Source organism: Cinclus cinclus, chromosome 5, assembly GCF_963662255.1.
Source record: "Cinclus cinclus chromosome 5, bCinCin1.1, whole genome shotgun sequence".
Classification (NCBI taxonomy): Eukaryota; Metazoa; Chordata; class Aves; order Passeriformes; family Cinclidae; genus Cinclus; species Cinclus cinclus.
Window position 1 is genome coordinate 67,848,476 of NC_085050.1, and position 14,887 is coordinate 67,863,362.

General features: G+C 43.4%; 1 protein-coding gene across 1 annotated transcript; it reads left to right on the forward strand.

Moving 5' to 3' along the window:
• The first annotated feature begins 1,147 nt into the window (after positions 1-1,147).
• PGRMC2 (progesterone receptor membrane component 2) lies at positions 1,148-14,887 on the forward strand. The gene is made up of 3 exons (XM_062493130.1): positions 1,148-1,475; positions 11,173-11,328; positions 12,371-14,887. Exons 1-3 carry the CDS (start codon positions 1,148-1,150, stop codon positions 12,466-12,468), a joined length of 582 nt encoding a protein of 193 aa, XP_062349114.1. The 3' UTR covers positions 12,469-14,887.

Consider the following 14,887-nt stretch of genomic DNA (forward strand, 5'->3'; position numbering starts at 1 on the left):
TCCCAGCTTAGTGAAAACATTTGCATTTTCTAAGCGAGTTACATGATTGCGAGTTACTCTAAAGCACGGATGCTTCAGCACCGTGGAGTACCAGCATTTCTCGAGCCCGAGCAGTAACTCCCTGTACCACATTCCAGCCACAGGGAGAGTTGCTGAGCCGGGCTTGCATTCCCTGAGCCTGTTATACATCCATAGAGGGGGCTCTTGTGTATTACCCGATGAGACAGATGGTCAGTGCTGCTCGGGAACACGTTCACAAAGTGAGAGGTGCAGAAGGGCTTAATTCTGCTCCCAGGTCTTTGTCTCCTCTGCAGGCGTCCTCCTACTGAGACGGTCTACGCGTACAACGTCTCCCATTGGAAATAATAAAGCCTTTAAGAAGCGTTTTTCCCTCAAGTTACTGAGCACACTCGCTCCCGAGGAGCACGGGTATTATTAAGTACGTCACGAGGAATAAGAGAGCCATCTATGTGCTGCCAGCGATACATTTCACAGCACGGGAGGCGATCCTAGGGCTTCTGTTAGCAGGCAACCCGTTTTCTGACAGCCAGAGAGGCAAGAGTACGTCTACCCTAAGCAGCGAAGTGCACCAAGCAGCCCCCTGAGCCCCACAGGCAGGCCCTGGGTCACCCGGGCGGGCAGGGCCGCCGCCTCAGAGCGCTGCGCAGGCAGACGTGTCGCTCACTCAGAAGCTGCCGAGCGGGCACTGCACGACGTGGCCGCACCGCGGTGGCCAAACGCCGCCGGGCTTCGACCCTCTCCCGGTGGCGGGGGCAGGCGACCGCCTCCCGCCCGGCCCTCGGGACTGACGCGCGTCCCTCAGACCCTCCCGGCGGTTCCCGCCCTCTGCCGTGAGGCGGCGGCGCGAGCCCCCCCGGAGCCGCCAACGCCACCTGGGCGCGCGGGGGCCGGGGGCGGTGTGCGCGCACGCGCGCTGGGGGCCGCGGCGCCTCTCGCGCGAGCGGCGCGCGCGCGCCGTTGGGCGGGGCGCGGGGCGGGCCCGCGTCCCGATTCGCCGGCGGGGCGCGAGCCTGGCGGAGGCGGGGCCGGCTCGGGCCGGCGGCCAATGGGAAGCGGGAGGGGCGGTGGGCGGGGGCGTGGCCGCGGCCGGGCGTGTCCCGGGCGGGCGCGCGCTGTCCGGGCAGCGATGGCGGACGATGGGCAGGGGCGGCTCAGGACTGAGGGCGACCGGGCGGGCGGCGCGGCCGTGGCGGGCGGCGAGATGCTGCTGGGCGTGGGGCTGCTGGCCCTCGTGCTGCTGGCGGCCTACCGGCTGTACCTGCGCTGGGGAACGCGGAACGGGCCGGGGGGCGCGGCCCGGCAGGGCGAGGCCGCCGCGCTGCCGCGCATGAAGCGCCGGGATTTCTCCCTGGAGCAGCTGCGCGAGTTCGACGGCGCTCGCAACCCTCGCATCCTCCTGGCTGTCAACGGCAAAGTCTTCGACGTGACCAAAGGCAGCAAGTTCTACGGGCCCGGTGAGACGGCGGGGGGATGGGGGGAGTCCCGGCCTGGGACCCACCGGCGGTGTTACACTGGTGATGCTCAGCGGGTCTGGGTTCTCCTCAGGCAGCCGTCGTTTCCCGGATGCCTTGATTTGGATGTGCCGTGGTTAATTCTGTGTTTTTTTTTTTTTTTTTTTTTTCCTTCTGTCTCTTCTAGTAGGTTTCCCAAGTGCAGCAGAGCAGTGCTTTCTTCGTTCTAGCGCTTGCGGCTCAGGAGAGGAAACCAACCAGCTGGTTATTTATTTAGGTGTAAATGGCGTATTGAGCGTGACTTTTAGTCAGGCTAGAGATAGGCAAGGAGAGCTCTGGGACTAGTGTGTTGCTGCTGTTGGGAAGAGTGCAGAAATCAAGCCAATCTCGTAAACAGACAGACAGCACTCCTTTTCGGAGAGGAAATGTGTATTTCAGAGGTTCAGAAAAGCAAGCTTCGAGCAAATGTTCTGGTGTTGTATTCACACTGTGAAACTGCATCACATTTCCTCATAATAAACAGCATTCTTAATAATGAGGTGGGTAAACTTACTGGTGAGCACTGTGTTCACAACTGATGCCAAAGGAAATGAGGTTTATGACTGCTGCTAATTTTCTTCTTTAAACAATGGTGGTTTGGAAAACTTGCTCTAATCAAACTATGCCGGAGTTTTCGTAGTAGGCATGGCAGTCTTCCTTGTGAGAGGGGTGGAGGGGAGAGAGAGGATACTTCCCACTCCTCCAGGAAATAGTTCAAGTTAAGTAATCATTCATTATTATTTAATAATTGAGTTTACAAAAAGAAAAAATATGAAGCTGGTGTGCTATGAGCCTTTGGTTCTTGGCAGGGAAGGGACAAGCGGGTCTGTGGTTGACCTGGGCTAGAATTTTGTAACTACTTTATGCTCAAAGTTTGTGATATCAGTTGCAGACAGTGAAACTGCTGTAGCTGAATTGAAATGCTTTTGTGGCTGGGTACAGTAAAAGTTGTGGAATCTGAAGTACTTTGCTGTGCTTTATGCTGTTTATTAACCAGTAAAGCTGAGAAAATGCAGCATGATGAGCTGCAGCTTTCATGGCACTTAATCAGGCTAGTTCTTTTGTCTCTCTTATTTAGGGGTTTTTATACTGAGACCTGTGTGCTGGCATAAAATTCAGGTAATACACATGCTGCATGAAACTTAAAACACCAGTAAGCTGACAGAGTGAAATAATACAGAACTGTGGTGTAAACATTCACTTTCTCCCTTTTGTGTATCAAACTTCAGTTAAATGTTCGGCTCTCCTCTCCAGATACCATCAGTGGTTCACACTGTCAACCTTTGGAGGCCTGTTGTGTTGTGAGGAAGCTAAAACTTAATGTTCTAGGACATCAATCTGCTTTTTGATAACTGGTAGCAGCTGGTTTCCTTAAAAGCAGTGCTTCTAGCTTTTTGTCAAAGAAGGACAAAGGCTTTTTTATTTTTTGTCCCTGTAGTGAAAGATTGCCTTTTTCTAACAGAAGTGGCATCGTTTTCATCTATCAGATCTGTAACTTGGGATGTTGCATGTAAAGCTCACCCTGTGCATCATCAGCTGTGTGTTCTCTGCCAAACACGATGGTTTTTGAATTGTGCTGACATGGTTTCCCTCTCTGGATACATATCAGGGAATTTTTTCTTGCAGCTGTTTTGTGGCTGAAAAGAAAAATACTAGTAGGTAGTTTGCAGGCCTTAAAAACCTGAGAAGAGTTCAGGTGGAAAAGTCTCCTACATCTGGTTGAGATCTTTTCAGAAAGGCTTCAGCCAGAGTAGCCAGATGTCCACAGCAGTTCTCATGGAAATTCTGTGTCTCATAGCTGGAGTATGGCAAGGGAAGTACAAACTGTGGCCAAACTTTAACAGAAGAAAGAGCTGAGGATGCTGGCCTTGATGATGTTTCAGGCTCTGACCGTGAGCCTTTAGTAGTTTGTTGAGGTACTGATGTGAAGAGAGGGAACTTCAGCTTTGAAGGCAGTGGGAAGCAGTGGCTGAGGGCTCACTGTCAGTCTTCACCAAGTCTGGAGAGCTGGGTTAATGTTGAATAACGTGGCTGCCTCAGGTGGCTTCTTATATCTCAATAGTAAGGTCTGTCTTTTCTCCTTCAGTGTAGTTTGGATACTAAGGTGTTCCCTTTTTTTTCTACTTAAGAGCAGAGAGTTTTAAAATGGACACTATTGTCATCTAATCCAGATTTTTGTCCAACAATTGAGATTCCATTTAAGCTTCCACCAAACTGCTGACTGTATTCCAGGTTCTGCTGGTTTTAAGTTTCTGTGCAGCACATCATGTTATACTTTGGTGCATGTCATTGAAGAGCCCTTTACATACATACAGTTAAGATATTTTTAAATAATGATAAGAGTGCTGAAGCCATCCTTTCAAAGAGACATTTTGAAATGTCTGTTTGACATGAAAACTTAATTTTCTCAAACATTTAATCCAGATATTTCCCATATTTCCCATTTTTTTTCCTCATGTTGTCTCCTTTAAGCTTTCCACAGTTTATCTCATTGGTGTCCTGTTAGTCTTTCATATGTCTTTAATGTATTTTAGCTAAGAGTAAAGAAAGGCTGCATTGTACATATAACAGTCTGTGCCTCCAAAAACCGCTTTGCTTGCATTGAACTCTTAATTTAAAACTTTACTTGACAAGTTCTTTTCCAAAATGCTGCTCTGTCCTGCAAATACACCATTTGTTTCAAGACTTCACTTAGGTGTATTAAATTCCACTTCTGCATGTGCCCAGATGAGTAAGTGACCTAGAATGCTTTGACTAATTATTAAATCTAGTTAATTGCCTTTCCCTTTATCATCCACAAACTCCAAAAGAGATAAAGTAAACAATGAGTGGTTCACTATTAAAAATATCACACAACTAGACTGTCAGGGAACCTCTATTGGGATGATTTCCCATCTGTAATCACATCTCATGACTTAGGGTCTAGTCATCAATACCTTCTGTGTGTGCTGTGTTGGTTTTGTATCTTCTAATGAGAGACAGTTTTTTACTTTCATTGTAACATTGAACTTTGTGTGTTTGTTTGCATCAGGATTTCTGGTTGTATATTTGTCAGTAGAATAGCATTGTAAGAGTTAGTGTACTTTATGTCAGCAAATCCTAATGTTTCACAGTTCAAGTTGCATGCTAAGATAATGCTATAAACAGGTTTTGATTAATTTAGTAAATACTTTATGCATTTATGAAAAATAGGCATCTTTGAGCATGACAAAGCAAGATTACATGCAACCCTGAGTGTGCAGCTGTTCACGTCACTTCTTGGTTCTTAATGTTTCATGATCTTAAAAAAAAATCAATTTCCTTTCTTTCCTTCACTGCGGTATGTTGCTACTGTCAACTCATTGGTCATCCCACTTGTCTTTCACGATGTCATGGAGATTTCTGATTTTCCAAGTTTTCCAAGAAGAATAGATTAGATAATAGTTCCTTCCACAAAAAATATTCCATCATAGTTCATTTTGTCTGAAGGGAAAACTTCCTTTATTTCACTGTAATAAACAGCTGTCATTTTTTTTTTCAGTAATTTATATAAAAATAATCTGATGCTGTTAGACTTTCTTTGGAATTGATTGCCATAAATTTCAGTGTGTCTCTGTTGACCACCTGGCAATGGTGCTTTTCCATACATCCTTTCCAAGGGTATGGTTAGAGTGAAATGTGCAGGAGGAACTCTACATATGTTGTATTTGGAGAATACTGTTTAGGGTGGCCTTATCTTAAGAACACAACAGGCTGAGGGGGTTACAGATAAGTACAGAGGATAAGACTTCGGGCAAGAAATGTTTTCTGTAGAGTGTGAAAGGTCTTCTCAATGGTTCTGATGTTTGTCAGCTCTTTGGTTGTCTGTGTCGTGCAAGTGTCTGTTGCCTTGGGATTCAGCTTTTCAGAGGAATAGTATTTTTGGATGAAGAAGTGGAGTTCCAGCCAGCAGCAGTAAAGCTAAAAGGTGTATACACACATTGGTGAGAGATTGTTTCCATACTTCTGGTTCAAGGGAATAGTGCCTTTGCTACCAGGGTAGAGGTTGTTCTGAGCCTCCAGGCCATGTTCATGGAGGGCAGTAAAGTGGTTTTGTGCAGGAAGATCAGCACTCTGTCTCCTCCTCTGCATCTGCTCTGTCAGCTCTCTCTTTCTTGTTTTTTAAACTTTTTCCTTTTTTCACAACCTCAGTATATTTCTAGAAACTTGAACAATTGTGTGTTTCATAAGAGGTCTGTGTAAATTCCTAGTTCCTATTTAAACCAATCATGTTCCAGTCACAGAATTTATTAGGTTGGAAAAAAACTTTGAGATCCTTGAGTCACCGGACATTTGAGGGGCCTGATCAAGCAGGTGTGCTCAAAGCAAGATCTCTGAAATGTGATAGTGACATCATTGCTAGTGACATGTAGGTGTTAAGTCCAGTACACATCAGCATCACCCTCACCGAACGAAGACACTTTGCCAGCATTGCATGTCTCACTAGGAAATAAACTGGTGGTCAGAGCATTTCTCACTAAACCAAGATGTGGAATCTAGGTCCTTCTCAAGAATGCAGCTATCTTCCAGAAAGCTTCTGACTGCTGGCCTACAGGCTCTCTTACCAGTGTTTGTTCTCTGCCCCTTCAGTTGAAATTGGGTCGTTGATTCTTGCACTTTTTTTTTTTTTTTTCCACAGAGTTAAAAAGCGAGTAAGCAAAAGAGAGACTCTTGGCTTTGTGCCTGAGGAATCAGGTTTAGACTCCTGTTTCTGGGCAGTTCCCATCTTAGCATGGAGACTTCACATCTGTAGAGTTCCATTTAGCATGTGGATTGGTCTCCTCAGAACACGTACTTTCCACACAAGTTGTAATTTAAAATTGACCCACATCTTCCCTTTCATGTAAATCTAGAGCAATAAAGTTAAAATTATGTCACCTTGAATTCCCAGGGATAAATGCTGTTAGAAACCTTCTGCTCTCAAGCTCTGTCTCCAAATGGCTTAGTCTATAACTTTCAGCTTTTTTGTTCTCTCGTGAAAGATGTAACACTGAACAAACACATGCCAGGATTCAGATAGAAAATTTGAAACAGCCAGTGAAGGTTTCACTTCAGTTTGGGGTGGAAAAAGGAAGCAAAGTGATAGAATAATGCAGTTTTTAATAATTTTGTGGCCTGTCTCCCTATGCCCTAACTCACATTAAAGGGGAGATTAGTCCTTATTTTCTTCTGCAGATTAACAGGTGCTGTCCATGAGTATCTAAACTTCAGAAAAGCCTGGGGTTTATTTACAGTAGCTGCATGGAGCCCACAGATGCATATTTGGTGATTGCTTTGAAGTGCTTCTTGACTACTTGAAGAAACCAAAGCTGCTGGTTTAAAACTGAGCCTTGTTGTTAACCTGGGTGGCTTCTCTAGAGAAATCACGTGGAGTTTGTGGAAACGAATACAATTCTTAGCTCACCTCTCGCTTCATTAGCTATAAAGTCCACATGTGGTTATCTGTCGTGTATTCCCTGTGCTGCCCCTTGGAGCAATCCAAAGTTCAGTGTACAACACTCACCTTTGTTATTGGTGTTGGAGTAATAGCCTGGGATGTTCCACAAAGCTGCTACCAAAATGAAATGCTCAGGGAGCCTCTCTGGCAACCAGGGATAGACTCTGAAGTTGGATACCAGCATAGGTTTTGCTGGGGGAGCTATTGGCCAAACTGGCTGAAAATTGAAATGTAGGTTGTCCCAGATCCAGTTTACACTGGTTTGGAGGAAGTGACTAGAAGGAGTGCTTCCAAATAAAAACTTCATGGTTCAAAATTTTTAATATGTTGCTTTAGGATGAATAGATTTTCCTTGTGTGCAAAGAGAAATCTTAATTAGAGAACCAAAACAGCACTAGGCGATGCAGAAATCTTGAATGCATTTTTATGGTCTGAAGAGACTTTAACTTTACCAATTCTCAAGGTACCCAGTTTATTGTGAATAAAGATGAATGTCAGGCTGAACAGGATGTTAAATTCATCGAGGCTGCTAAATTCTTAGCTGCATTCTGAAAGGAAGTGAAGCTCTGCAGGTGGTGGGTAGCATGTGTTTTGCATGTGTTATAGCTTAGGGAAGGGTGTACTTCATACAAGGTAGAGTTGTAAGGTAGATGAGGACTTTATACAGGGGAAATGCAGTGTATGAACGTGGAGGTGTAGATGTGGAGATAGGCAGGCAAATATGTGGGCTTGATAACTGGTCTCAGGGCTAAAATAAACAAAGGCTCTGAGAAAGTGGGTTCTTTAAATGTGCAAGCCACGATGGGAAGAAAAGCATTCTTCAAGGAGCAGCTTTCCTTTATGAAAGAGTTGTACCTCCATATAACCATGTAACATGTAGCAGACGTGTTTCAATTGTTTTCAACACTTCCCTGACTCTTCTTGTTGTACTGTGCCAGATAGGAGTGGGAAGAGAATTTTTTTAAAGACATATGACAGTGAAATGGCTAATTTGGGGATACAGCTGAAAAACAAAAAAAAAAAACCCAAACAAACAAAACAAAACAAAAACCCTGAAATTTTGTGATACAGTCTGAGAAACTTGCTTTGGTTCACATACCTGTGCTCCAAGCTGCTCTTTCTGCCCTCTCTTCAGCATGTCTGTCATGTCGTGCTGCAATCAATTATTTACAGCAGGAGCCAGGCTAAATAGGTAGAGAGACAAAAGGAAAGGGAAGAAGGACTGAGGGTAGGGCTTGCAGAGTAAATTACATCAGGCCACAAAAGAACTCCTGGGAGTGTGTCTAGGATTGCACTGATGTTTCTACCTCAATCATATTCCTGAAAGATGTTTACTCCACAGGATTTTATGTGCTGGCACCTTCCTGGACACTTCTCCAAGTGCAAAATAGCTTTTTCAGACTGTTGCACCAGTTTTTTATATTAAAGTAAGTAATAGACTGGGGCTTAGAGCAGAACCCCAGACCTGTATGTTTTGTATTAATATAAAATTCTGTAGTTAAACTCTGTGTAGAAGCACCTGAATGGAAGGTTTAAATCTAGAAGTAGATTGCTTATACTGAGATCTCTGAACTTTTGCTTTAGGAACCAAGGTGAAGCCAAGCTTGCACCATTTACTAATAATCACAATTCAGTATTTACCTTTTAATATAGGATTAAATAATAGAACACATTTCTAAGTTACATTTGCAAAGCTGGAATTTAAAATGCTGTCTACTGAGTCCAAAGGTTGGTTTTTACAAGTTAGCATTCTACTGAGTGCTTGGACTGGGCTTGATGATTCCTCTGTGACTTCTGCATGCTTCTGTAATAAACATTCTGGAATGTTAAAGTTCAAACTCAGTTTTAGGAAAGGAAAAAGATACTGATGTAATAGTGTCTGAGTTTACAAGCTACTTGCAGAAATTTTGCATCTATTAATCTTAATGCAAGCTGATGTATTCTAAAAGTTTTCATGCTTTCAATTAAACATGTTATTGAGATTTAAGAGTGTTCAATGCTTGATACAGATAAATATAATATCTTCCTCTTTTTAATATAAATAATTGGAATCAAGCTGGTGGTCTGAGAGGTGGCGTCTCAGCAGGTGCTGTGAAACTCCATAACCCACTAAATGCAGGGTAGAAGGGAAGGGCAGCAGGGTGCTACTCTGATTAGCCAGTTTGGAAGACACCTTGTGCAAGTAGTAGGATCTATGGACATATTTGCTTGAAACACTTCAAAGAAAGGAAAAACTGGGGACAGAGTAGACTGTTGGTGAGGTCACTAAGTAACAGTTTCTAATTGCTTGTAAGGATTTACTAATTTTGTCGTTTGTAAGAGCTGTTTGTAGCTCCCATGTTCTTCATTCAGAACATGAAAAACAAGATCTCTTGAATGATTGCTGTTTTGCTTGAAGCAGGACTTCTTGTTTGAAGAAACTGTTGTTGTTGCAGATGATGGTCATTGCTGCCTCAGCCTGTCCTGTGGAAGGGATTGAGCATGCAGAGTGCATTGGTAGAGGATTGATTTCAGTCCCTAAATCCTGCTTTTCAAAGAAATACCTAATTCAGGATACAAATAGGAAAGATAGAACTCTTGACTTTGTTTCCCTGAAGTACTGTACCTGTAGTCCCTGATCCCTGAGGTACTTCTCGTTAATGCTGTTCTTGGAGCTAAACACCTGAAAGGATGAGCACAGTGCAAACTTCCAGCTGATAGTTTGTTCTCTAATATCTACTTGTGAAATCGTGCTTTGAAACCAATAGGTTTGTTTCCAGAGAGACAAGGGAGTTGTCTTTGGCACACAGGACAACCTTCTGTTCTCAGGTTTGACTGTAAGCAGCTTACAATGCCAAGCACTCTGGGGTGGAGAGACGACAGCAGTACTGGCGAGGATGTAGTTTCTTCTAATCCATATGGCACTCGGGTTCCCCACTTCAGGAATTGTCCCTGCTGCATTCAGCCTGTGTCTCAGCCCTGGAGTCAATGCCCAGCAGGAGCAGATAGGTGTGGTGGCTGGAGCCAGCGGCCTGGGAGGAGCCAGCCTTTCGGAATGATTCCCCGTGGGTCAGAAGAGCAGTGAGTCCTGGTGCAGAAGAGCTCTGAGGTGCTCCAGCAGGCAGTAGAGGGGGTGAAGGACAGTGTGCTGCCACTTGCTTGTGTTCATTCTTGCCCATGGGTGCTGCCTTTTCTTCAGGCTGACAGCCACTGTTGAGAGGTAAGCCAGAGAAGGGTTCTGGCCTCTTCACCACCAAGTAAGGACAGCTCTGTAGCAAGCCTTGGGTATCTCCCTGCTGCTAGGCTGCTGCAGTTAGTGCAGGAAAGTTTGAAGTGTGGGGGTTTTGGTTGCTGCTTTTTTTTTAATTGCTTTGAGTTTTTTCATTGATCTGAATTTAAGGTATTTGGTTTTAGGTCAAGAAAATCTAAGATAACAATATGCTTAAAGTTGTTTCAGTTAATTAAAATTTGGGAAAGCCAGTTAACCAACCTTACCCTGCAAATTGTTGGTTTCTAAATCATCCATTTCTCTTGGTAGTAACATTTATTTCACAGTCATTGATCAAAATTTTATTGGGATATTTGGGCTGCTTTGCATTGGTCAAAAAGCAGAGAGGAAGCAGTTGTTTTGTACTCCTAATGTGACAATTTGCACTGTCTTCAAGAGCATTAGAGATTAAGGGTATAGGGGATCTGCTGCCCAAAATAAGTGAGATGATTTCCTCAGAAGTAAGAAATATCACAAAAGATACAGGAAGTTCTTGTGATTCTGTAAGGGAAACGAAACCATTAATTAGCCCTCTTAAGTTCTATTTATTAATAATAATGGATTTCTAATTAAGAAGTGTATGCAATTTGCTTCTGTTCATACCTGACTTGTAAATATTCAGTGTGTTGCTTAATAGAAGTGTATTTCTTTTGAATTCCAGCCTCTGGTCCCTTTGGAATTTGCATCAACTGGCTTGCATCAACTGACAGGGATTTTTCCAGATATCCCTTCAAAGCTATTTTTGTGGTTCTGCTTCTCTCAGCAGACTTTATCTCCTAGTGATATTAAAGATTGAATTGTAGTGCTGTTGAATGTCAAACAGCCATGGCATTGAAATTGCTGCTGTTCCCATCACTGCAGAAATTTAATGTATGGCTTTGGCAGACTATGTAAAGAACTGAGGTTTGGTCACCACAAACAAAGACGTGAAGGTATCAATTTTGTCTTTTTGTTTTCAGAGGGTCCATATGGAATATTTGCTGGCAGAGATGCCTCCAGGGGACTAGCAACTTTCTGTCTAGATAAAGATGCACTCAGAGATGAATATGATGACCTATCGGACTTAAATGCTGTACAGATGGAAAGTGTAAGAGAGTGGGAAATGCAATTTAAAGGTAAATTCTCAAATTATCAGCTTAAGGAAATGCTTTTAATAAAAATAACTGATTTGGGCTTGGGGAAGCTTTTAAATAGGTGTTGACAATAATATTATCACAGAATATGCTGAGTTGGAAGGTAGCCCCTAGGATCATCGATTTCCACTCTTAGCCCTGCACAGGACCATCCCCAAAAATCCCACCCTGTGCCTGAGGGTGTTATTCAAACACTGATGGAACTCTTGTCAGGCTGGTGCTGTGGCTCTGGGGAGCCTGTGCCAGCACCCAGCCACCCTGTGGATGAAGAACGTTTTCCTGATACCCGACCTAACCCTCCCCTGCCACAGCCTGGGGGTTGTGTCACCGCTCACCACAGTGAAGTGTCTGCCCCTCCTTGTCCCCTCATAAGGGAGGTGTGGACTGCAGCGAGGTCCCCCCCTAATGTGGGTGCAATGTAACTTTGTTCCAGACCAGGCATTTTGGGCCTTTCTTCCAGAGGTTTTCACCATATGTCACTATAGCTTTTTTAACCTTTTAATTTTATACAAGAAAACTGTTCTCTTAGCTCTTGAGCACAGAATCTCACTCCCAGATCTCATCAGCTTAGCTGGTGGAACTCCCGCTCGAGGTTGTTGGCTTTGGATACCATAGAATTATCATTAGGACTAAGAGTTGTTTTAACATAAAGGGTTGAACGAGTTTGTCTTGAAATAATTTCTGACAAATACGAAAGTATGCCTTTGGAGGGAGGGGGAATAATTTTTCACACTAATTGAAATCAAAACAGGCTGAAGGATTGAAGAGCAGTGGTTTTTAGCCCTTGGGTGATTAATCTTGCCTGATCAGCTGGAGGAGAATGGAAACAAAGTACTCACAGTTAGAGGAAGTAATGGTAGAAAGACTGCTTTAGGAGGCTGAGCTTGCTGCTAAATTACCATCAATTTCAGTGATTGAAATTTAGAAGTGTAGTGTGTAGGAGAAAAAGTGAATTTGCAGTAGTATGGACTAGCAAGTAAATGTAGCTGTATTTAATTGTAATGGAATCATAAATCTCTTTCAGAAAAATATGACTACGTAGGTAGACTCCTAAAACCAGGGGAAGAACCATCAGAATACACAGATGAGGAAGATACCAAGGATCACACTAAACAGGAATGAACTTTGTAAACAACCAAAGTCAGGGGCCTTCGGAACTGCAACCTCTTATTCCCCATCACAGAATGTCCTGCATCTTTGGGTACAGTTCATCTGCTGCGAAAAAAACATTCAACAGGTTTTGTACAAGGAAAATAATATACTCACAAATGAAGATTTGAATACTAGACATTCTTTGTGCTGCCAAATTTTTTGTTGCAGTTTATTTGTAATGTCTGGTTAGGCTTCGTTAGTGAAGAGGGGCCAGGGATTTAAAGGCAAAAATGCTATTCCTTTTTATCAGTAAGCTGAAGCCTTCAACTAGTGTACCTTACAAGCTATCTAAAGACGTGAGTCTTCAAGCTCAGAGGAAGGTTTGAATCTTGTTTCATGTGTGTCTTCTCCTTCAGCATTAAAAGAAAGATGTACTCATCCACATCAGCATCAGTAGGTGAGACTACTGAAGCCAGTGTTAAAAAATGTGAATTTCCAATTTTGTTTTGTATGTGGGCGCTAGTAGCCCGGCAGAATACTTCAGTTCTTTAAGAAAAGTCCATGTAGATTAGGATGGGGATAAAATTCATCCTTTTCTCAAAAGGATTGGGTAAAAGTTTCTTCTACAACAACTATTATCTGAAGCCTGCCTCTCCCCCTTTTTCCCATCCTCAAAATGAAATCAAATATTAATTGTGCCTTATTTTGCTTACACAGACTTGAATTGTTTTAAGGGACAGCCCCCAAATTGCGGTTTCATAGTCACTACAAGCAGCAGTGAGACTGAATTGGAATGTTCTGTTGACTGGAAAACCTTGATGTCATTCTGTGTATAGAATGTAAAAGAGGAGTACTCAGTGTTACTGCCATATGTTAATACTACATATACTTAAATTAGCATTGTGATGGCCAAATGCATACTCCCATGCTTCTTTTTAAGGAATTACAAACACACAAAAAGGTCTCCCTTCCTCCTCTTCCAGAAGCTGCCTAACTTTTGGGAGCATAGCCTTCACACCCCCGTAGAGTGAAGGGGCATTGCGCGCGTGTGTCTGTGTGTGTGTCTGTCTGAATGCAAGACTTGGGAGGGATTGTTTCTGCAGATATTGTAAATACGAGTACCATTTTAATAAAGCATGTACAATACCACATGTGCTGTCAGACTTTGTGTAGAAGCTGTTAAGCAGAGCTGGAATATGATGTAATAAAAAGGGGGAGAAGTCTGGGCTAGATGAAGCAGCCACTGCTATTAATACTGCTCTTTGTCCTGGTGGAGTTATTTTCCCTTTCAAGTCCCAGCTGTTGAGGAATCTTGAAGACTTACTCGGGTAAGTCTGTATTTAAGAGACTAAACCTATACCAGTGAATTTATGGTGGGGGGAAAAGGTGATAAAAATAAAGGATTTTACTGACTGCGTGCAAGGTAGAGTATAAGGAATGTCACATACCATTAACAGGACAAGAACAGCAGCCTGGTGGCTTATGTTTGTACCTCTGGTTGCAGATTTCACTATGTTAAGTCTACAGTAACAATTTATATACATACCTTCCGTTGAACTGTAAACTGAAATTCCAGGGATGACTACTTTTTTTATTCCTGTTTGATTGAAGGGGACTGATACTGATATAAATGAAATAAACAAAACCTCCTCTGTGGAATCGTGTAACTCATGTGGCCTAGAAGGCAGGATGAATTCTCTCTCTTTCATCTCCAGCCTTGAAACAGAATTGTTTTGGCATGGAAGAAGCAGCAGAAATGGAGCTGTTTCTCCCTAGAAGTTGTGTTTGCAGGCTCCTGTCGAGGCTGGACACTCCTGGGAGGTGTGAATTCAGTAAGTGCTGCCTTCTGCTTGAGTCACATCCTTATAAGCTGAGCAACGGTGCAGTGCCCAGGCTTGGGTTGAGTATCTGCTAATCATCTAACTCTGCTGAAATGCTGGGCACGCTGCTGTAACTAACCACAGAAATATGTGGTTTAGATGGAGCAGTGGGAACCACCAGGATAAATAAAAGCTTCCCTGCATAGGACAGGGGCTGGGAGTAATTAAACACCAGTTCTATATCTGGATGCTTTGCTAGGGAATTTTTTTCTTTTGGGTAAGTCTCAATATGAAATGTTTTACATGACTTTTACAGTATGCCTTTCACTTACAGCTATTGCACCTCATCATGGCACCCAGCTTGTTTAGCTGTGGAACAAGAAAAAGCAGCTTGCTCAACTCTTCTCTTAGCACAATTGGATTAAGTTGTTTGTCCCCAGGCTTCCACATGAAAATACATGTATGTGTTACAGCTTCTAGTGTACAGAGTCATAGCTGGAAGTTCTTGACACTTGCTGTGTTTCTCTGCTCTTCGCTCAGTGCAGCTGTTGGTATTTCTGTGTCTGGCACAGCCGTAGCATTAGCTGCTCTTCATGCTTGTAGCTGCTTGCTGGACTAACTTCCTACCG

Bases quoted from the DNA above. Each gene is read 5' to 3' on its own strand.
- PGRMC2 (XM_062493130.1), top strand. From the start codon at position 1,148: ATGGCGGACGATGGGCAGGGGCGGCTCAGGACTGAGGGCGACCGGGCG. The intron at 1,476-11,172 runs GTGAGACGGCGG...TTTTGTTTTCAG, and splicing joins CAGCAAGTTCTACGGGCCCG to AGGGTCCATATGGAATATTT. The intron at 11,329-12,370 runs GTAAATTCTCAA...AATCTCTTTCAG, and splicing joins GTGGGAAATGCAATTTAAAG to AAAAATATGACTACGTAGGT.